The sequence below is a fragment of the Oncorhynchus gorbuscha genome, linkage group LG19, assembly GCF_021184085.1.
Source record: "Oncorhynchus gorbuscha isolate QuinsamMale2020 ecotype Even-year linkage group LG19, OgorEven_v1.0, whole genome shotgun sequence".
Lineage (NCBI taxonomy): Eukaryota > Metazoa > Chordata > Actinopteri > Salmoniformes > Salmonidae > Oncorhynchus > Oncorhynchus gorbuscha.
In genome coordinates this window covers 77,790,582-77,815,416 of record NC_060191.1, presented here as the reverse complement: position 1 = coordinate 77,815,416, position 24,835 = coordinate 77,790,582, and the positions used below count along the sequence as shown (strand labels likewise).

The 24,835-nt window shown below is 45.0% G+C and overlaps 1 protein-coding gene across 1 annotated transcript; it reads left to right on the top strand.

Annotated features, from left to right (window-relative positions):
- The first annotated feature begins 559 nt into the window (after nt 1-559).
- On the top strand, nt 560-23,447 carry LOC124005855 (trehalase-like). The gene is given in 16 exon segments (XM_046315481.1): nt 560-661; nt 1,017-1,117; nt 1,829-1,973; nt 2,148-2,235; nt 4,214-4,314; nt 6,396-6,488; nt 9,956-10,072; nt 18,610-18,649; nt 18,652-18,731; nt 18,884-18,933; nt 19,082-19,282; nt 19,673-19,890; nt 21,487-21,598; nt 21,716-21,828; nt 22,491-22,544; nt 22,696-23,447. Coding segments are annotated over 16 exon segments (1,743 nt in total). The 5' UTR covers nt 560-587; the 3' UTR covers nt 22,852-23,447.
- The last annotated feature ends 1,388 nt before the right edge of the window (nt 23,448-24,835 follow it).

Here is a 24,835-nt window from a genome sequence, read left to right as displayed (position 1 = left end):
TATGCCTGCTATGTAAGAGACTGAAGAATGTGTGATCAAGAGGGATCTCTACCTGAAAATACATCTACACAAGTGATTGATAGTTTGGTATTCAGCAGTCTTAAAAGTTTATTTTGGAGCAAATTGTGATTTTTGTTGTTTTGTTATGACTGTGGAGACAGCAGCTCTATAGAGATCAGATGACTTGGGATGAAATCAGGCATCAAATAAACACTGAAATATTTTATTAAACTAACGTGAGTTAATGATGGATACGTAATGAGCAGTCACTCACTACTATCATGGGACTTATTACTTTATTCCGTGTTACAGCGTTCAACCTACATAATGCTTTGTGTATTTAAATCTACATCTTGTAATAATTGAACTGAAAAACCGACCTTTTTAAAAAGCACCAATCGCTCATCTCCATTTGGGACAGACATTATCGCTCAGGACCGCTGTAACTGTAAGGGATCTCATCCTGTTATTTCCCCTCTTTCAATTGGATAGGGAATGTGTTACGTGATCGACAATGTGCCCTTTGACCTGCATGTAATTCTAGATAAGTGCTCCTCGCCCTTTTTGCTTTTGAGTTCCTTCTAAACATGAGACTAGCAGCAGTCATGTGTTTGTTCTTCTGTCCTCTCTACTCGTGTGCCTTGCCTCCACCTTGTGACAGGTAACATTTTTTGCTACCTTGATTTCTTTTGGGGGGGGGGGGCTCTTTTATGAACCTATTATGAATGATCTTGAACCATGTTGCTCTGTTATTCGAAAGCTGAACTTTGGTTCCTGGGGAAGTGTGTTTATGACTCGGGATTGATGCATGGCGTTCTGATAGAACTCAGCAACATGTCTGTGAGGGTGGATTGGCTCTGTTCAAAGAGGCTTAAACATTAACACAGACCTGAGAAATTGGATTGGGATTTTAGATTTAGACCTGCATCTTCTGTAATGTCGGTTTGATGCAGGTTATTTTATGGGTGTTTAACCTGTCATCCAGATAACATTTTATTTAATGATTAACTCCTCAGTGAGATCTACTGTTACGGGGACATCCTGAGGCAGGTTCAGACCGCCAAACTGTTTGATGACGACAAGCACTTTGTGGATATGAAGCTGAAGTCAGCCCCTGGTAAGTCTAGTAGGGGAATCAGTCAGCCCCTGGTAAGTCTAGTAGGGGAATCAGTCAGCCCCTGGTCAGTCTAGTAGGGGAATCAGTCAGCCACTGGTCAGTCTCGTAGGGGAATGAGTCAGCCCCTGGTCAGTCTCATAGGGGAATCAGTCAGCCCCTGGTCAGTCTCGTAGGGGAATCAGTCAGCCCCTGGTCAGTCTCGTAGGGGAATCAGTCAGCCCCTGGTCAGTCTAGTAGGGGAATCAGTCAGCCCCTGGTCAGTCTCAGTGGTCAGGGGAATCAGTCAGCCCCTGGTCAGTCTAGTAGGGTAATCAGTCAGCCCCTGGTCAGTCTAGTAGGGGAATCAGTCAGCCCCTGGTCAGTCGTAGGTGAATCAGTCAGCCCCTGGTCAGTCGTAGGTGAATCAGTCAGCCCCTGGTCAGTCGTAGGTGAATCAGTCCCAATACAGGCTTTGTGCCTCTAATGTCTGCTGTTTCTCTGCTTGAGGACAGGGGCCGTATTTATCAAGCTTCTCAGGAGGATTGTTGATAAAGGATCAGGTTTAACTGTTAGACTTCTGAAACCTTTAAAGGAAGTCATGTGACTGAAAATTATTTAAAAAAATAAAGATTACAGATTAAATAAAGATGATTGATGAATCGTCAGAGTACTGATCTAGGATCAGAGATCACTCCTATCTCTCCACCTGATCACCTCCCTTCATACCCTCAGTAATGATCCTGACAGCATTTCACAACCTGACACATGGAGATACAAACTCTGTCCCGCCTGCCGTACTGCGAGACTTCCTGCACACGTACTTTGACGAACCAGGGAAAGAGTTTGCGCCGTGGACCCCACCTGACTGGCATGACAAGTGAGAGAGCCAATCATTCTGATTGATCCTGACCACACTGAGGTGTGAAATGTTTTGAGTCCAAAATGTCTCCCTCTTCCTTGTAAGTAGTGCACTCTGTAGGGAATAGTGTGCCATTTTTGGACTCAAGAAGGGAGTCTGTTCTATCCGATACAAGTCATGTTCTGTGTGCAGGCCACAGTTCCTGGCTGGAATAGCAGATGCAGAACTGCGTAGCTGGGCCGAGAAGCTGCACCATCTGTGGAAGTCTCTTGGGAGAAAGGTGATCTCATCGATAAACCCTATCAGTTAGATTTACTCACCTCCTACGTCCTCTGTCACCTCCTGTTGAAGAAAGTCTACGTTAGTGAAGAGGAGTGAGTCTGGATGGTTGTGCGCGTGTTTGAAATGAGAAGATTCTCGTTCTCCGCTCGCGAGCCATGAGGCAACTGTGGGATCCACCCGTTAATGCCAGTTGCACTAATGGCTCGCGAGCGGAGAACGAGAATCTTCTCATTTCAAACACGCGCACAACCATCCAGACTCACACCGCTTCATTACCTTTCATTGACTTTCTTCAAACTGTTCACAACACATTAAGTTAGTTGTGCAAGACAATTCATAGATTAAAAATAAGTAGCATATCGTTTTAAATGAGTGCATGTTTTTCTGACGAAACAAAAGCTAATTCAAAGGGGGGTGGGGCAGATTTCCAAACTTTTCAGCGGCAGCTTGTGCTTCCTCGCCTAAAGTAGACTAGGAGGAGGAGGAGGGGACGACCGTCTTCCGTTCGCCTACTAACAAATTAACACGGGATGATGCACAAGTTGTATCGGAGATACGCTAACAAGATGCCTCTCCCCCGTAACAATGGGAGTCGTCCACAAAGCGGCACGGCTGTCTAGCTCCCGTCTATCCTGTCTTTGGATGGGTGGGTTGTTGACGTCAACCGCCTGTATTGAAAGGAGATACTATTAACTAACCTCATGCTCTGAATATGCATAGCTATCTGGAGAGAACTCTGATGGGAAGTGTTTTTCGTTCAAAGTGGCTGGGATGTCACGTGTCCTACTTAATATCAGAACACTCATAACTCCTTAAATATTACGAAACATCTATTCGAGCAAATAAACCTCACGCAGCAAATATACCATTCACTTTTATTTTTGACCAAATTCAACACCTCCATACAATTCATTGACCTCCATACAAAAACTCCTTGCTTGGAGGGCGAAACAACATATCGCCCCCTGCTGGAGGGAGACAGATTTCCCACCGAGCCTCTCTCCTTCCTCTGTGGTCCTTTGCTGAAGAGTTTTGAAATCTGCCACACCCCTTTTTTTTAAAAGCTATTGTTTTCTCGCTGGAGAAAAGTGTGCCAACATAAAACATAAATAATATATGCTACATATCCTCTAGCTAGTAGTTGTACATAAAACAATAAAATAATATATGCTACATATCCTCTAGCTAGTAGTTGTAGTGTAGTTGTAGTGTACTGGTAGTTGTAGTGTACTGGTAGTTGTAGTGTACTGGTAGTTGTAGTGTACTGGTAGTTGTAGTGTACTGGTAGTTGTAGTGTACTGGTAGTTGTAGTGTACTGGTTGTAGTGTACTTGTAGTAGTAGTTGTAGTGTACTTGTAGTAGTTGTTGTAGTGTACTGGTAGTTGTAGTGTACTGGTAGTTGTAGTGTACTGGTAGTTGTAGTGTACTGATTGTAGTGTACTTGTAGTAGTAGTTGTAGTGTACTGGTAGTTGTAGTGTACTGGTAGTTGTAGTGTACTGGTAGTTGTAGTGTACTGGTAGTTGTAGTGTACTGGTAGTTGTAGTGTAATGGTAGTTGTAGTGTACTGGTAGTTGTAGTGTACTGGTTGTAGTGTACTTGTAGTAGTAGTAGTAGTTGTAGTGTACTTGTAGTTGTAATGTACTTGTAGTTTTTGTAGTAGTAGTAATTGTAGTAGTTGTTGTAGTGTACTTGTAGTGTAATTGTAGTAGTAGTTGTAGTGTACTTGTAGTTGTAGTGTACTTGTAGTGTAATTGTAGTAGTTGTTGTAGTGTACTTACAGTACGTCTGGTCAAATATGATGTGGTAGTCAACAATGAGTGTGTGTGTGTGTGTGTGTGTGTGTGTGTGTGTGTGTGTGTGTGTGTGTGTGTGTGTGTGTGTGTGTGTGTGTGTGTGTGTGTGTGTGTGTGTGTGTGTGTGTGTGTGTGTGTGTACCAGAGCAGTGCTAACGTGAACTCTATTGTGTGTGTACCAGATCAGTAGTGATGCTTTGGCCCACCCAGAACAGTACTCTCAGATCTTCACCCCCCACCCTTTCATCGTACCTGGAGGACGCTTCAGGGAGCTGTACTATTGGTCAGTGAAGCTGTCACTCTCTCTGTACTGCTCTGTCTGCATATAGCAGACCAAAATGAAATCAAATCCAATCAAATCTAATTTTATTTGTCACATACACATGGTTAGCAGATGTTAATGCGAGTGTAGCGAAATGCTTGTGCTTCTAGTTCCGACAATGCAGTAATAACCAACAAGTAATCTAGCTAACAATTCCAAAACTACTGTCTTATACACAGTGTAAGGGGATAAGGAACATGTACATAAGGATATATGAATGAGTGATGGTACAGAGCAGCATACAGTAGATGGTATCGAGTACAGTATATACATATGAGATGAGTGTGTAGACAAAGTAAACAAAGTGGCATAGTTAAAGTGGCTAGTGATACATGTGTTACATAAGGATGCAGTCGATGATGTAGAGTACAGTATATACATATGCATATGAGATGAATAATGTAGGGTAAGTAACATTATATAAGGTAGCATTGTTTAAAGTGGCTAGCATGGTCACTCTCTCTGTACTGCTCTCTGTACTGCTCTGTCTGCATATAGCAGACCATGGTCACTCTCTCTGTACTGCTCTGTCTGCGGGTAGGGCTACACAGACTGGGCAGGTTAGGGGGTCTGACTGCTAGCAGACTGGGCAAGTTAGGGGGTCTGACTGCTAGCAGACTGGGCAGGTTAGGGGGTCTGACTGCTAGCAGACTGGGCAGGTTAGGGGGTCTGACTGCTAGCAGACTGGGCAGGTTAGGGGGTCTGACTGCTAGCAGGTAGGACTACACAGACTGGGCAGGTTAGGGGGTCTGACTGCTAGCAGACTGGGCAGGTTAGGGGGTCTGACTAATGCTGGCCCTCTATGGGGACAGACAGGCCTGTTCATTCAGAGACCTTACCTCTCAGAGCCCTCCAGGTGTCTGGCTAGACTGTAAACTCTCCTTCCAGACTCATATTAAACATCTCCAATCCAAAATCAAATCTAGAATCAGCTTTCTATTCCGCAACAAAGCCTCCTTCACTCACGCCGCCAAACTTACCCTAGTAAAACTGACTATCCTACCGATCCTCGACTTCGGCGATGTCATCTACAAAATAGCCTCCAACACTCTACTCAGCAAATTGGATGCAGTCTATCACAGTGCCATCCGTTTTGTTACCAAAGCACCTTATACCACCCACCACTGCGACCTGTATGCTCTAGTTGGCTGGCCCTCACTACATATTCGTCACCAGACCCACTGGCTCCAGGTCATCTACAAGGCCATGCTTGGTAAAGCTCCGCCTTATCTCAGCTCACTGGTCACGATGGCAACACCCATCCGTAGCACGCGCTCCAGCAGGTGTATCTCACTGATCATCCCCAAAGCCAACACCTCATTTGGCCGCCTTTCGTTCCAGTTCTCTGCTGCCTGTGACTGGAACAAATTGCAAAAATCACTGAAGTTGGAGACTTTTATCTCCCTCACCAACTTCAAACATCTGCTATCTGAGCAGCTAACCGATCGCTGCAGCTGTACATAGTCTATCGGTAAATAGCACACCCATTTTTACCTACCTCATCCCCATACTGTTTTTATTTACTTTTCTTCTCTTTTGCACACCAGTATCTCTACCTGTACATGTTCATCTGATCATTTTTCACTCCAGTGTTAATCTGATAAATTGTAATGATTCACTCCTATGGCCTATTTATTGCCTCCTCATGACTTTTGCACACAATGTATATAGATTTTATTTTCTCTACTGTGTCATTGACTTGTTTATTGTGTTACTGGCTTGTTTATTGTTTTACTGCATGTGTAACTCTGTGTTGTTGTCTGTTCACACTGCTTTGCTTTATCTTGGCCAGGTCGCAGTTGTAAATGAGAACTTGTTCTCAACTGGCCTACCTGGTTAAATAAAGGTGAAATTAATAAAAGAGCCCTCAGGGGACAGACAGGCCTGTTCATTCAGAGACCTTACCTCTCAGAGCCCTCCAGGGGACAGACAGGCCTTACCTCTCAGAGCCCTCCAGGGGACAGACAGACCTTACCTCTCAGAGCCCTCCAGGGGACAGACAGGCCTGTTCATTCAGAGACCTTACCTTACCTTCCTCCCAGGGACTCCTACTGGGTGATCAATGGTCTCCTGCTCTCTGAGATGACAGACACTGCCCGTGGGATGATCCTCAACTTCATCCACCTCATCAACCGGTGAGCTGCAACTGTTGTCTCTGTCCGTTTGTCCTGTCATGTCCATCTGCCTGTCATGTCCATCTGCCTGTCATGTCCATCTGCCTGTCATGTCTATCTGCCTGTCATGTCCATCTGCCTGTCATGTCCATCTGCCTGTCATGTCCATCTGCCTGTCATGTCCATCTGCCTGTCATGTCTATTCACCACCAAAGAGGTAAGTTGTGCCAACTCCCTGAATATTAAGTGCCCAGACTCTTTACATAAACATTGATGCTGTGTGTGATAGGTGCTAGAACTCTGACTCCTGAGTCTCTGGTTGGCTCGGGGACAACCATTAACAGTATAGTCAGATGTCCAGGAGAATTATTCAGACCTCTTGACTTTTTCCACATTTTGTTACGTTACAGCCTTATTAAAAAAATGGATTCCCTCATCAATCTACACACAATACCCCCTAATGACATCACAATACCCCCTAATGACATCACAATACTCCCTAATGACATCACAAGACCCCCTAATGACATCACAATACCCCCTAATGACATCACAATACTCCCTAATGACATCACAATACCCCTAATGACATCACAATACCCCTAATGACATCACAATACCCCTAATGACATCACAATACCCCTAATGACATCACAATACCCCTAATAACATCACAATACCCCTAATGACATCACAATACCCCTAATGACATCACAATACCCCCTAATGCCATCACAATACCCCTAATGACATCACAATACCCCTAATGACATCACAATACCCCTAATGACATCACAATACCCCCTAATGACATCACAATACCCCTAATGACATCACAATACCCCTAATGACATCACAATACCCCCTAATGACATCACAATACCCCTAATGACATCACAATACTCCCTAATGACATCACAATACCCCATAATGACATCACAATACCCCATAATGACATCACAATACCCCATAATGACATCACAATACCCCTAATGACATCACAATACCCCCTAATGACATCACAATACCCCATAATGACATCACAATACCCCATAATGACATCACAATACCCCATAATGACATCACAATACCCCATAATGACATCACAATACCCCTAATGACATCACAATACCCCCTAATGACATCACAATACCCCTAATGACATCACAATACCCCTAATAACATCACAATACCCCATAATGACATCACAATACCCCCTAATGACATCACAATACCCCTAATGACATCACAATACCCCCTAATGACATCACAATACCCCCTAATGACATCACAATACCCCATAATGACATCACAATACATCCCTAATGACATCACAATACCCCATAATGACATCACCCCATAATGACATCACAATACCCCTAATGACATCACAATACCCCATAATGACATCACAATACCCCCTAATGACATCACAATACCCCTAATGACATCACAATACCCCTAATGACATCACAATACCCATCACAATAATGACATCACAATTTACATTTACATAATGACATCACAATACATTCCAGAGCGACTACATACCCCTAATGACATTTAATGACATCACAATACCCCATAAGTCATTTAGACATCACAATACCCCCTAATGACATCACAATACCCCTAATGACATCACAATACCCCTAATGACATCACAATACCCCTAATGACATCACAATACCCCATAATGACATCACAATACCCCCTAATGACATCACAATACCCCTAATGACATCACAATACCCCTAATGACATCACAATACCCCTAATGACATCACAATACCCCTAATGACATCACAATACCCCATAATGACATCACAATACCCCTAATGACATCACAATACCCCATAATGACATCACAATACCCCTAATGACATCACAATACCCCATAATGACATCACAATACCCCTAATGACATCACAATACCCCCTAATGACATCACAATACCCCATAATGACATCACAATACCCCATAATGACATCACAATACCCCATAATGACATCACAATACCCCCTAATGACATCACAATACCCCATAATGACATCACAATACCCCCTAATGACATCACAATACCCCATAATGACATCACAATACCCCATAATGACATCACAATACCCCATAATGACATCCCAATACCCCATAATGACATCACAATACCCCCTAATAACAAAGCAAGAACTGTTTTTTGGTTGTTGTTTTTTTGCAAATGTGTTAAACATAACAGATTCCTTATTTACATAAGTATTCACACCCTTTGCTTTGAGGAAATTGATCTCAGGTGCTTCCGGTTTCCGTTGATCATCCTTGAGATATTTCTACAACTTGATTGGGGTCCACCTGTGATAAATTCAATTGATTTGGACATGATTTGAAAAGGCAAACACCTGTCTATATAAGGTCTCACAGTTGACAGTGCATGTCAGAGCAAAAACCAAGCCATGAGGTTCAAGGAATTGTCCGTAGAGCTCAGAGACAGGATCGTGTCGAGGCACAGATCTGGGGAAGGGTACCAAAACATTTCTGCAGCATTGAAGGTCCTCAAGAACACAGTGGCCTCCATCGTTCTTAAATGGAAGAAGTTTGGAGCCACCAAGACTCTTCCTAGAGCTGGTCGCCTGGTCAAACTGAGCAATTGGGGTAGAAGGGCCTTGGTCAGGATGACCAGGAACCCAATGGTCACTCGTACAGAGATCTAGAGTTCCTCTGTGGAGATGGGAGAACCTTCCAGAAGAACAACCATCTCTGCAGCACTCCACCAATCAGGCCTTTACGTTTTAGTGGCCAGATGGTAGCCACTCCTCTGTAAAAGGCACATGACAGCCGACTTGGAGTTTGCCAAAAGCCACCTAAAGGACCAAGATAACGCAGGAGTAGCTTCAGCACAAGTCTCTGAATGTCTTCGAGTGGCCCAGCCATAGCCCGGACTTGAACCCAATTGAATCCCTGGAGAGACCTGAAGATAGCTGTGCAGCGACACTCCTTAATCCAACCTGACAGAGCTTGAGAGGATCTGCAGAGAAGAATGGGAGAAACTCCCCAAATACAGGTGTGCCAAGCTTGTAGCGTCATACCCAAGAAGACTCGAGGCTGGAATCTCTGCCAAAGGTGCTTCAACAAAGTACTGAGTAAAGGCTCTGAATATTTATGTAAATATTATTTAACATTTTTAATACATTAGCAAAAATGTATAAAAAAAGTTTTGTCTTTGTCTTTACGGGGTGAAAAAACTTTTCAATAAATATTAGAATAAGGCTGTAACGTCACAAAATGTGGAAAAAGTCAAGGGGTCTGAATTCTCTCCGATTGCACCGTAGGTTAGAATTACCTTACATACAATGTTTTATTTGTCAATTTAAAGAACACAATACAACCACAAATCTGGATACAATGTTTTTTTTAAATCATCAAATGAAAGATACAAAACGAATGGAATTTTTTGTAATATCTACATTTTCTTTTTTCCATTCCTCCCTCTCCAGATATGGTTTCATCCCCAACGGGGCCAGAGTTTACTACGAGCGTCGCAGTCAGCCCCCCTTCCTGTCTCTGATGGTGGAGAGTTACTATCAGACCACTAACGACACAGATTTCCTCAGGTAGTTACTATCAGACCACTAACGACACAGATTTCCTCAGGTAGTTACTATCAGACCACTAACGACACAGAATTTCCTCAGGTAGTTACTATCAGACCACTAACGACACAGATTTCCTCAGGTAGTTACTATCAGACCACTAACGACACAGATTTCCTCAGGTAGTTACTATCAGACCACTAAAAACAAAGAACTTCCTCACACAGAATTCCTCAGTAATTACTATCAGACCACTAATTCCTCAGGTAGTTACTATCAGATTTCCTTTTTATCCCACTAACCATTTTGTTTATCAGACCACTAACGGATTTCTCAGGTAGTTACTATCAGACCATGGAATTCCTCAGGTAGTTACTATCAGACCACTAACGAATGGGGCTTGTCGTTTCCTCAGAGTGGGGCTTAGTTACTATCAGACCACTAACGACACAGAATTTCCTCAGGTAGTTACTATCAGACCACTAACGTTTCCTCAGGTGAATGGGGCTTAGTTACTATCAGAATGGGGGTTACTATCAGACTTTCCTCACTTAGTTAATATCAGACCACTAATTCCTTTGAATTTTGGGGCTTGTCGTGAATGGGGGCTTGTCGTGAATGGGGGCTTGTCGTGAATGGGGCTTGTCGTGAATGGGGCTTGTCGTGAATGGGGCTTGTCGTGAATGGGGCTTGTCGTGAATGGGGCTTGTCGTGAATGGGGCTTGTCGTGAATGGATGAGATGCTCAAAGGCGTCCATTCTAAAGGTTGGCAGAACTCTCTGTTCAGGTTGTAACGGTTTTGACTTGAGGTTATTGGTTGTAGGGGTGACACGTAGGTCGTGCCTACCAGAGAAACAATTGATTTCTCCTTTTGGTTTGGGAGGGAATGAGTCTTGTCTGGTCCGTCCACATCTACACCAATACAAAGGACTCATGGAAATACTCTTTTCATAAACCCTGAAAACATTGGAAATAACTTCATAACTGTTATTTTGCGTGGGTTGTATTACTAGCACAAAATGATATAACAAACGATGAGCTCTGGTTCCTCAAGAAAAGTCCCGTGCCTCGGGCCGACAAGAATCCAGCCTGGGAAAAGGAGTCGCGCAATGTTTCCCCGTTCATAAAGTGTAGTGGAACCAACCCAGTCTCAATCACACAATCAAAATATCAACTCTTTTACCACACAACCATAAAGAGTATCAAATCTCAGTAGTCTTCCATTTGGATTATAATCCCAACCTACTCTACTGTGTAGGACTGCTCTGCCAGCCCTAGATTATAATCCCAACCTACTCTACTGTGTAGGACTGTTCTGCCAGCCCTAGATTATAATCCCAACCTACTCTACTGTGTAGGACTGCTCTGCCAGCCCTAGATTATAATCCCAACCTACTCTACTGTGTAGGACTGTTCTGCCAGCCCTAGATTATAATCCCAACCTACTCTACTGTGTAGGACTGTTCTGCCAGCCCTAGATTATAATCCCAACCTACTCTACTGTGTAGGACTGTTCTGCCAGCCCTAGATTATAATCCCAACCTACTCTACTGTGTAGGACTGTTCTGCCAGCCCTAGATTATAATCCCAACCTACTCTACTGTGTAGGACTGCTCTGCCAGCCCTAGATTATAATCCCAACCTACTCTACTGTGTAGGACTGCTCTGCCAGCCCTAGATTATAATCCCAACCTACTCTACTGTGTAGGACTGCTCTGCCAGCCCTAGATTATAATCCCAACCTACTCTACTGTGTAGGACTGCTCTGCCAGCCCTAGATTATAATCCCAACCTACTCTACTGTGTAGGACTGTTCTGCCAGCCCTAGATTATAATCCCAACCTACTCTACTGTGTAGGACTGTTCTGCCAGCCCTAGATTATAATCCCAACCTACTCTACTGTGTAGGACTGTTCTGCCAGCCCTAGATTCTAATCCCAACCTACTCTACTGTGTAGGACTGCTCTGCCAGCCCTAGATTCTAATCCCAACCTACTCTACTGTGTAGGACTGCTCTGCCAGCCCTAGATTATAATCCCAACCTACTTTACTGTGTAGGACTGTTCTGCCAGCCCTAGATTATAATCCCAACCTACTCTACTGTGTAGGACTGCTCTGCCAGCCCTAGATTATAATCCCAACCTACTCTACTGTGTAGGACTGTTCTGCCAGCCCTAGATTATAATCCCAACCTACTCTACTGTGTAGGACTGCTCTGCCAGCCCTAGATTATAATCCCAACCTACTCTACTGTGTAGGACTGTTCTGCCAGCCCTAGATTATAATCCCAACCTACTCTACTGTGTAGGACTGTTCTGCCAGCCCTAGATTATAATCCCAACCTACTCTACTGTGTAGGACTGTTCTGCCAGCCCTAGATTATAATCCCAACCTACTCTACTGTGTAGGACTGTTCTGCCAGCCCTAGATTATAATCCCAACCTACTCTACTGTGTAGGACTGTTCTGCCAGCCCTAGATTATAATCCCAACCTACTCTACTGTGTAGGACTGTTCTGCCAGCCCTAGATTATAATCCCAACCTACTCTACTGTGTAGGACTGTTCTGCCAGCCCTAGATTATAATCCCAACCTACTCTACTGTGTAAAACTGCTCTGCCAGCCCTAGATTATAATCCCAACCTACTCTACTGTGTAGGACTGTTCTGCCAGCCCTAGATTATAATCCCAACCTACTCTACTGTGTAGGACTGTTCTGCCAGCCCTAGATTATAATCCCAACCTACTCTACTGTGTAGGACTGCTCTGCCAGCCCTAGATTATAATCCCAACCTACTCTACTGTGTAGGACTGTTCTGCCAGCCCTAGATTATAATCCCAACCTACTCTACTGTGTAGGACTGTTCTGCCAGCCCTAGATTATAATCCCAACCTACTCTACTGTGTAGGACTGCTCTGCCAGCCCTAGATTATAATCCCAACCTACTCTACTGTGTAGGACTGCTCTGCCAGCCCTAGATTATAATCCCAACCTACTCTATTGTGTAGGACTGCTCTGCCAGCCCTATATTATAATCCCAACCTACTCTGTGTAGGACTGTTCTGCCAGCCCTATATTATAATCCCAACCTACTCTACTGTGTATAATTATAATCCCAACCTACTCTACTGACTGTTCTGCCAGCCCTAGATTATAATCCCAACCTACTCTACTGTGTAGGACTGTTCTGCCAGCCCTAGATTATAATCCCAACCTACTCTACTGTGTAGGACTGCTCTGCCAGCCCTAGATTATAATCCCAACCTACTCTACTGTGTAGGACTGTTCTGCCAGCCCTAGATTATAATCCCAACCTACTCTACTGTGTAGGACTGTTCTGCCAGCCCTAGATTATAATCCCAACCTACTCTACTGTGTAGGACTGCTCTGCCAGCCCTAGATTATAATCCCAACCTACTCTACTGTGTAGGACTGTTCTGCCAGCCCTAGATTATAATCCCAACCTACTCTACTGTGTAGGACTGCTCTGCCAGCCCTAGATTATAATCCCAACCTACTCTACTGTGTAGGACTGTTCTGCCAGCCCTAGATTATAATCCCAACCTACTCTACTGTGTAGGACTGTTCTGCCAGCCCTAGATTATAATCCCAACCTACTCTACTGTGTAGGACTGTTCTGCCAGCCCTAGATTATAATCCCAACCTACTCTACTGTGTAGGACTGTTCTGCCAGCCCTAGATTATAATCCCAACCTACTCTACTGTGTAGGACTGCTCTGCCAGCCCTAGATTATAATCCCAACCTACTCTACTGTGTAGGACTGCTCTGCCAGCCCTAGATTATAATCCCAACCTACTCTACTGTGTAGGACTGTTCTGCCAGCCCTAGATTATAATCCCAACCTACTCTACTGTGTAGGACTGTTCTGCCAGCCCTAGATTATAATCCCAACCTACTCTACTGTGTAAAACTGCTCTGCCAGCCCTAGATTATAATCCCAACCTACTCTACTGTGTAGGACTGCTCTGCCAGCCCTAGATTATAATCCCAACCTACTCTACTGTGTAGGACTGCTCTGCCAGCCCTAGATTATAATCCCAACCTACTCTACTGTGTAGGACTGCTCTGCCAGCCCTAGATTATAATCCCAACCTACTCTACTGTGTAGGACTGCTCTGCCAGCCCTAGATTATAATCCCAACCTACTCTACTGTGTAGGACTGTTCTGCCAGCCCTAGATTATAATCCCAACCTACTCTACTGTGTAGGACTGCTCTGCCAGCCCTAGATTATAATCCCAACCTACTCTACTGTGTAGGACTGCTCTGCCAGCCCTAGATTATAATCCCAACCTACTCTACTGTGTAGGACTGTTCTGCCAGCCCTAGATTATAATCCCAACCTACTCTACTGTGTAGGACTGTTCTGCCAGCCCTAGATTATAATCCCAACCTACTCTATTGTGTAGGACTGTTCTGCCAGCCCTAGATTATAATCCCAACCTACTCTACTGTGTAGGACTGTTCTGCCAGCCCTAGATTATAATCCCAACCTACTCTACTGTGTAGGACTGCTTCTGCCAGCCCTAGATTATAATCCCAACCTACTCTACTGTGTAGGACTGTTCTGCCAGCCCTAGATTATAATCCCAACCTACTCTACTGTGTAGGACTGTTCTGCCAGCCCTAGATTATAATCCCAACCTACTCTACTGTGTAGGACTGCTCTGCCAGCCCTAGATTATAATCCCAACCTACTCTACTGTGTAGGACTGTTCTGCCAGCCCTAGATTATAATCCCAACCTACTCTACTGTGTAGGACTGCTCTGCCAGCCCTAGATTATAATCCCAACCTACTCTACTGTGTAGGACTGCTCTGCCAGCCCTAGATTATAATCCCAACCTACTCTACTGTGTAGGACTGTTCTGCCAGCCCTAGATTATAATCCCAACCTACTCTACTGTGTAGGACTGTTCTGCCAGCCCTAGATTATAATCCCAACCTACTCTACTGTGTAGGACTGTTCTTCCAGCCCTAGATTATAATCCCAACCTACTCTACTGTGTAGGATTGTTCTGCCAGCCCTAGATTATAATCCCAACCTACTCTACTGTGTAGGACTGCTCTGCCAGCCCTAGATTATAATCCCAACCTACTCTACTGTGTACGACTGTTCTGCCAGCCCTAGATTATAATCCCAACCTACTCTACTGTGTAGGACTGTTCTGCCAGCCCTAGATTATAATCCCAACCTACTCTACTGTGTAGGACTGTTCTGCCAGCCCTAGATTATAATCCCAACCTACTCTACTGTGTAGGACTGCTCTGCCAGCCCTAGATTATAATCCCAACCTACTCTACTGTGTAGGACTGTTCTGCCAGCCCTAGATTATAATCCCAACCTACTCTATTGTGTAGGACTGTTCTGCCAGCCCTAGATTATAATCCCAACCTACTCTACTGTGTAGGACTGCTCTGCCAGCCCTGATTATAATCCCAACCTACAAGACGGAGCTGCTCTAATCCTCCCGTGTAGGACTGGACTGCCCTTCCATGATCTCGCCAGCACGGATTATAATCCCAACCTCTCTACTGTGTGTCCTGCCTCCCAGATTATAATCCCAAGAACCTTGGCTGCCAGCCCTGGATTATACACCCTGTCGTTCTGTTCAACCCTAACATCTCTAAGGACTGTGGCCCGTTCCTGTAGGTTCATAGATTATAATCCCACTCTACTGTGTAGGACTGTCCCTAGATTATAATCCCAACCTACTCTACACAGTGAAGGACTGTTCTGCAGCCCTAATAATCCCAGGCACTTGTGTAGGACTGCTCTGCCAGCCTGGATTACTGTGTACTTGGCTGGATTATAATCCCAACCTGCTCTGCTGTGTAGGACTGTGCCATTAAACCCCTTCAACTCCCAGAATAATCCCCGCTAGTGTTCTGTCATTAAGTAATCCCAACCTACTCTACTGTGTAGGACTGTTCCACTGATTATAATCCCAACCTACTCTACTGTGTCTGCATGCCAGCCCTAGATTATAATCCCAACCTACTCTACTGTGTGAGGGGAACTGCACCTCAGTACCTCCAGGCTAGATTATAATCCCAACACTCTAAACAAGGGCACTGCTTCTCCAGCCTAGATTATAATCCCAACCTACTCTACTGTGGAAGTACTGCTCCCAGCTCAGCCCAGTCAAAACTGTCCTACTTGGCTGGTGGAACAAACTCCCTCACGACGCCAGGACCCAGCTGAGTCAATCCCACCTTCTACTGTGTAGAGACACCTGAAACCCCACCTCTTTAAGGAATACCTAGGATGGTTAAGTAATCCCTCTCACCCCACCCCTAAGTTTTAGATGCACTATTGTTAATCTGTCCCACTGGATGTCATAAGGTGAATGCTTTGTACTGTGGATAGGACTGCTCTTAAATGTAATCTACTAGTAAATAGATTATAATCCCAACCTACTCTACTGTGTAGGACTGTTCTGCCAGCCCTAGATTATAATCCCAACCTACTCTACTGTGTAGGACTGCTCTGCCAGCCCTAGATTATAATCCCAACCTACTCTACTGTGTAGGACTGCTCTGCCAGCCCTAGATTATAATCCCAACCTACTCTACTGTGTAGGACTGCTCTGCCAGCCCTAGATTATAATCCCAACCTACTCTATTGTGTAGGACTGCTCTGCCAGCCCTAGATTATAATCCCAACACTCTACTCTACTGTGTAGGACTGTTCTGCCAGCCCCCAAGATTATAATCCCAACCTACTCTACTGTGTAGGACTGCTCTGCCAGCCCTAGATTATAATCCCAACCTACTCTACTGTGTAGGACTGTTCTGCCAGCCCTAGATTATAATCCCAACCTACTCTACTGTGTAGGACTGCTCTGCCAGCCCTAGATTATAATCCCAACCTACTCTACTGTGTAGGACTGCTCTGCCAGCCCTAGATTATAATCCCAACCTACTCTACTGTGTAGAACTGCTCTGCCAGCCCTAGATTATAATCCCAACCTACTCTACTGTGTAGGACTGCTCTGCCAGCCCTAGATTATAATCCCAACCTACTCTACTGTGTATGACTGCTCTGCCAGCCCTAGATTATAATCCCAACCTACTCTACTGTGTAGGACTGCTCTGCCAGCCCTAGATTATAATCCCAACCTACTCTACTGTGTAGGACTGCTCTGCCAGCCCTAGATTATAATCCCAACCTACTCTACTGTGTAGGACTGCTCTGCCAGCCCTAGATTATAATCCCAACCTACTCTACTGTGTAGGACTGCTCTGCCAGCCCTAGATTATAATCCCAACCTACTCTACTGTGTAGGACTGCTCTGCCAGCCCTAGATTATAATCCCAACCTACTCTACTGTGTAGGACTGCTCTGCCAGCCCTAGATTATAATCCCAACCTACTCTACTGTGTAGGACTGCTCTGCCAGCCCTAGATTATAATCCCAACCTACTCTACTGTGTAGGACTGCTCTGCCAGCCCTAGATTATAATCCCAACCTACTCTACTGTGTAGGACTGCTCTGCCAGCCCTAGATTATAATCCCAACCTACTCTACTGTGTAGGACTGCTCTGCCAGCCCTAGATTATAATCCCAACCTACTCTACTGTGTAGGACTGCTCTGCCAGCCCTAGATTATAATCCCAACCTACTCTACTGTGTAGGACTGCTCTGCCAGCCCTAGATTATAATCCCAACCTACTCTACTGTGTAGGACTGCTCTTCCAGCCCTAGATTATAATCCCAACCTACTCTACTGTGTAGGACTGCTCTTCCAGCCCTAGATTATAATCCCAACCTACTCTACTGTGTAGGACTGCTCTGCCAGCCCTAGATTATAATCCCAACCTACTCTACTGTGTAGGACTGCTCTGCCAGCCCTAGATTATAATCCCAACCTACTCTACTGTGTAGGACTGCTCTGCCAGCCCTAGATTATAATCCCAACCTACTCTACTGTGTAGGACTGCTCTGCCAGCCCTAGATTATAATCCCAACCTACTCTACTGTGTAGGACTGCTCTGCCAGCCCTAGATTATAATCCCAACCTACTCTACTGTGTCGGACTGCTCTGCCAGCCCTAGATTATAATCCCAACCTACTCTACTGTGTAGGACTGCTCTGCCAGCCCTAGATTATAATCCCAACCTACTCTACTGTGTAGGACTGTTCTGCCAGCCCTAGATTATAATCCCAACCTACTCTACTGTGTAGGACTGCTCTGCCAGCCCTAGATTATAATCCCAACCTACTCTACTGTGTAGGACTGTTCTGCCAGCCCTAGATTATAATCCCAACCTACTCTACTGTGTAGGACTGTTCTGCCAGCCCTAGATTATAATCCCAACCTACTCTACTGTGTAGGACTGTTCTGCCAGCCCTAGATTATAATCCCAACCTACTCTACTGTGTAGGACTGTTCTGCCAGCCCTAGATTATAATCCCAACCTACTCTACTGTGTAGGACTGCTCTGCCAGCCCTAGATTATAATCCCAACCTACTCTACTGTGTAGGACTGCTCTGCCAGCCCTAGATTATAATCCCAACCTACTCTACTGTGTAGGACTGCTCTGCCCGCTCTAGAGCAGGAGTACCTGTTCTGGATCGGAACCGCTCTGTGGCCGTTGAAGTGAAGGGGAATAAGCATGTTCTGAACCGTTATGATGTACAGGTCGGCCTGCCCAGGTAAGGAACCCAACAGGAACATTACCCTCATCCCCTTCAATACAAGACACTTTTGTCCATCTGTCACAACACAAAATCCCACCCATGTATTTTTGGAGTGGATTTGTTTGTGTGTGTCTGTATCTGTGTGTTGCGTCTTACTTTTCTTCCAGACCGGAGTCCTACAGTGATGATCTAGAGCTGGCTGAAGGTCTGACCGAGGGTAAACGTTAATTCCCTACTTCATGAACAAACAACATTCCCATCATGAACACACTATCTATCGGGTTGGTCTGAAGTGGTGTACTTTAGAGTAGAGGGAAGCCCTTTTGAGACCTGGTCTTTACCTGCGTCCACCCCCCTGAACTCAGATGCTGCAGAGAGGCTGTGGAAAGAGCTGCATTCAGGAGCAGAGTCCGGGTGGGACTTCTCGTCTCGCTGGTTTGTGGACGGCCTGGGGAACAACAACGGATCTCTGAAAGACACCAGAACCAGTCTGCTCATTCCTACAGACCTCAACGCTCTGCTCTGTCGCAACGAAAGGACACTGGCTCACTTCTACAGGACGCTGGGTGAGGAGAATGACTTGCCACATATAGCCTTTGACTAGGAGAATGACTTGCCACATATAGCCTTTGACTAGCTAGCGGAAGGAATTTTCTTTACCACCTGTTCTAGTTACAACCTCTGGGCCTCTGGGCCTTAGGTACAACCTCTGGGCCCTAGCTACAACCTCTGGGCCCTAGCTACAACCTCTGGGCCCTAGCTACAACCTCTGGGCCCTAGCTACAACCTCTGGGCCCTAGCTATAACCTCGGGCCCTAGGTACAACCTCTGGGCCCTAGCTACAACCTCTGGGCCCTAGCTACAACCTCTGGGCCCTAGCTATAACCCCTGGGCCCTAGATATTTGTCAGCAGGTCATGTGGTCCAGTAAAAGTCCTGTATAATCTGCTGTTCCAGGTAATGAGTCTGAAGCAGCGCGGTATGACAAAGCTGTATCAGCCAGACAAGAGGCCATAGAGGCAGTGCTGTGGGATGAGAAGAGGGGCGTCTGGTTGGACTACAGCCTGGTAACCAACACCTCCCACCCTGCATTCTACCCCACTAACCTGGCCCCTGTCTGGGCAGACTGCTACTCCCAGCCTTCCATGGGACAGAAGGCACTACACTATCTACAGGTTAGTTTAGCTTGCTGGTCCCAAGACCTCGCTCTTTGTGAAAAGAATCAGTGTCCTGTTGAAATACTGTGACTGAAAGAGCATGTACATTGATTTGTCACTGAAAAATACACACGCCCATTGAGTTACTGTAGCAATGTGTATTTATAGTAGTTAGTGTTAAATCCCTCCCTCCCTATGCTGATAGGTGGGATGGGCTGAAGGGTGGGATTAAAGCATTTGTTGATGTATTTTTGTTTTAGATATAAAAGCCCCATGTACTGTATGTCAAATGTATAGGTAACGTATGTACAATTGAAGTCGGAAGTTTACATTACACTTAGGTTGGAGTCATTAACTCGTTTTTCAAACCACTCCACACACTATAGTTTTTGGCAAGTCGGTTAGGACATCTACTTTGTGCATGACACAAGTCATTTTTCCAACAGTTGTTTACAGACAGATTTATTTCACTTATAATTCACTGTATCACAATACCAGTGGGTCAGAAGTTTACATACACTAAGTTGACTGTGCCTTCAAACAGCTTGGAAAATTCCAGAAAATGATGTCAAGGCTTTAGAAGCTTCTGATAGTTTGGAGGAAAAAGGGGGAGGCTTGCAAGCCGAAGAACACCATCCCAACCGTGAAGCACGGGGGCGGCAGCATCATGTTGTGGGGGTGCTTTTCTGCAGGGGGGACTGGTGGACTTCACAAAATAGATGGCATCATGAGGGAGGAAAGTTATGTGGATATATTGAAGCAACATCTCAAGACATCAGTCGGGAAGTTAAATCTTGGTCTTAAATGGGTCTTCCAAATGGACAACGACCCCAAGCATACTTCCAAATGGACAATGACCCCAAGCATACTTCCAAATGGACAATGACCCCAAGCATACTTCCAAATGGACAATGACCCCAAGCATACTTCCAAATGGACAATGACCCCAAGCATACTTCCAAATGGACAATGACCCCAAGCATACTTCCAAATGGACAATGACCCCAAGCATACTTCCAAATGGACAATGACCCCAAGCATACTTCCAAATGGACAATGACCCCAAGCATACTTCCAAATGGACAATGACCCCAAGCATACTTCCAAATGGACAATGACCCCAAGCATACTTCCAAATGGACAATGACCCCAAGCATACTTCCAAATGGACAATGACCCCAAGCATACTTCCAAAGTTGTGGCAGAATGTCGTAAAGACAACAAAGCCCTGACCTCAATCCTATACACCATTTGTGGGCAGAACTGAAAAACTGTGTGCGAGCAAGGAGCCCGACAAACCTGACTGTTACACTCTGTCAGGAGGAACGGGACAACATTCATAATGTATTTGGCTACGGTGTAAACTTTCGACTTCAACTGTATATATCGGTTTTTTTTAAAAGCGGTCAAAAAAACAAAGATATTTGTCCTCCGAAGAGGGGGCGGTTTAATAAAACAAAAATAAAAATCCTTCCTTTCTTCCTTCCTTCCTTCCTTCCTTCCTTCCTTCCTTCCTTCCTTCCTTCCTTCCTTCCTTCCTTCCTTCCTTCCTTCCTTCCTTCCTTCTTCCTTCCTTCCTTCCTTCCTTCCTTCCTTCCTTTCCTCCCTCTGTAGACTAGTGGTGGTCTTGCGTTCCCCAACGGTGTCCCTACGTCCCTGGTTGACAGTGGTCAGCAGTGGGACTACCCCAACGCATGGCCCCCTCTACAACACATACTCATCCAAGGTAGGACCTAGTTAACCCTGATATGGTTTTCATGTTGCATCCCAAATGACACCCTATGTCCGTATAAGGTGCACAATCACGCCTGTCCAATCGGTCACTCTGTTATCTTCCAATCAGGCCTGTCCAGTCTGCCCTCACAGGAAGCTAGAGAGCTGGGGTTTGATTTGGCTCAGCGCTGGATCAGAACCAACTGGCTGGCCTACGTCAAGTATGAAGCCATGTTTGAGAAGGTGATTAAGAAGAGGTTTATAATGTGTGTGACCACAATGAGGTGCAGGGTGATGTTGCCCCTAGACAAGGGTTGGTAATAGGCCAAAACCAGCCCGCAAATTAGATATTTTTTTCTCTTCTCCACCCCAAGGTTTTAGGTGGCTAAATCTATTTGCCCTAGACAACATTCACGGGTCAGTTTAGCATTTCCCCCACTAATGGTTGGGATTGGCGGAAAGCTGATCCTAGATCTGCATCTAGGAGAGCCCATAATGACATTGGCGGAGGGAAAGCTGATCCTAGATCTGCATCTAGGAGAGCCCATAATGACATTGGCGGAGGAAAAGCTGATCCTAGATCTGCATCTAGGAGAGCCCATCATGACATTGGCGGAGGGAAAGCTGATCCTAGATCTGCATCTAGGAGAGCCCATAATGACATTGGCGGAGGGAAAGCTGATCCTAGATCTGCATCTAGGAGAGCCCATAATGACATTGGCGGAGGGAAAGCTGATCCTAGATCTGCATCTAGGAGAGCCCGTAATGACATTGGCGGAGGGAAAGCTGATCCTAGATCTGCATCTAGGAGAGCCCATAATGACAATATATCCACAACACGTACACATTGTGCCTTTTTCATTAAAGCTCAACGAATCTGGGGTTTTGTTTTCTCTCTCTGTCAGTATGATGTGAACGGAGATGGGAAGCCGGGCGGAGGAGGAGAATATGAAGTTCAGGTACACTAGGATATTATCTCATCTTAAAAGTTGCTCTGGATAAGAGCGTCTGCTAAATGACTCAAATGGAAATGTTCATCTCTAGTCTTTTGTATTTTACTTTTTTCAAACTCATCTTTTTGAGTTGATTCTGTGTGTGTCTGTGTTGTAGTTGGGATTTGGTTGGACCAATGGTGTGGCTCTCCAGCTCCTGTCTCAGTACGGCGACCGGCTCTCCTCTGGCAGCAACGGAAACAGCTTCACCTCGTGTCTAAGCATCAGCGTCTCTGTGGCCCTGCTCTGCTCAGCCCAAACTCTGTTCCTATGAAATACAATGGGTGTAGGGTGGAGTTGCCCCTAGACGCTGATCTCGGGTCAGTTTTCCCCACCAATAGTTAGGATTGGGGCGGAGTAAGCTGATCCTTGATCTGTACGTTGGGGGGGGGGGGGACTTCACTTCGGAGCTTTTAAAATGCTTAGAGGAGGATGTTGATTGGTTAAACTGTACAGAGTCTGAAACTGAAGATGATTTTAAACTCTCTGTTTCCCCTGCTAACTATCATTGTGTGTGTGTGATGTCGTGGAAATTTCCTCTATTTACCAAATCATGAGATCAAACCACACACAAGTGAGAGTTAGTTATCACAAAGTCCATCTTTAATTATATGAGCTCTATCACAACCCTGTGACTCTCAGATCAATTCAGTGTCTATCAATGAATTCTCTGAGAGTCTCTTCCACATTTCAACTGAGGTCCTTTATAGCAAAGACACACACTGGATAAGACGGCATCAGCATAATTCATCGTTCAGCTTTGTCTCCTTTCTCAAACCCCAGAACCATAAACCAATCCTCCATATCAACAGGCATATATCAAATCCATCCTATCTTGACAAGATCACAGAGACACACTGACTGGCACACAGACATTGTGGAGCCAAGAGATACACGCTTGACCTCTCCCCTCTCTCCGGCCCAAACAACTTAGTCTTGACATAGAACAGATACTGCAACCCGGCCACAGTATTATACAAACACATTCTGATGAGAAGTAACTTACAAACATATGATGAATATAAAACATCTTACCTATTGTAACGGTTTTGACTTGAGGTTATTATTTATAGGGGTGCCAGGTAGGTTGTGCCTACCAGAGAAAACATTGGTTTCTCCTTTTAGTTTGGGTGGGAATGAGTCCCATCTGGTCCGTCAAGTCTACACCAATACAAAGGACTTATGTAAAAGTCAGGATGGAAATAAACTTTTCATAAACCCTTAAAACATTGGAAAGAACTTTAAAAACAACTATACTCTGTTGCGTGGGTTGTATTAGCAACATCAATGATTACACACACATATAATAATATAACACAATGAGTTCTGGTTCCTCCAGAAATGTCCTGTACCTCGGGCCTAAAAAGAGTCCAGCCCGGTAACGGAGTTCAGTGAACTCAAGTGACTTTTGTCACGCAATGTTTGTCCGTTCATTCAGTGTAGTGTAAACCCAGTATTAAAAATACAATCAATATAACAATTTTACCACAGAACTTTAAAGCGTATAATAATAATAATATATGCCATTTAGCAGACGCTTTTATCCAAAGCGACTTACAGTCATGTGTGCATACATTCTACGTATGGGTGGTCCCGGGATCGAACCCACTACCCTGACGTTACAAGCGCCATGCTCTACCAACTGAGCTACACAGGACCACCACGTATCAACTCTTACTAAGTCCTCAACTACAACTAACTACATAAATCATCACAGTATACCTTACATCAAAACAAATGAAATACCGTATACAAAAAGGTGGTAGTCAGTCAGTCAGTCGGTCAGTCAGACAATCCAATCCGCCAATAGATCTCCCACGGAGAAAGGCCACGAAGAACGGAGAGGTGTAGTCCAGGGACGCAAAGAGTGGATCCGATCCTGGGTAAACTCTCTTAGGCTACAAAACAACCTGAATAGAGAAGCTTCGGAACTGAGGGTTGAACACATCCTCAGTCACGTCTCCATCACAACCCCACAACCCCACTTTCGCGCAGCTGATGCTGGCTATTTAATTAGGAATTAAAGGGAAAGCGCCCTATTGGAAGGAGCTGCACTGAGACGGTTCAGAAAAATTCAGGGCCGTCACAGTATGTTACCAACTAATTCTGATTATTCCCCGACTGTGTGTGTGTGTGTGTGTGTGTGTGTGTGTGTGTGTGTGTGTGTGTGTGTGTGTGTGTGTGTGTGTGTGTGTGTGTGTGTGTGTGTGTGTGTGTGTGTGTGTGTGTGTGTGTGTGTGTGTGTGTGTGTGTGTGTG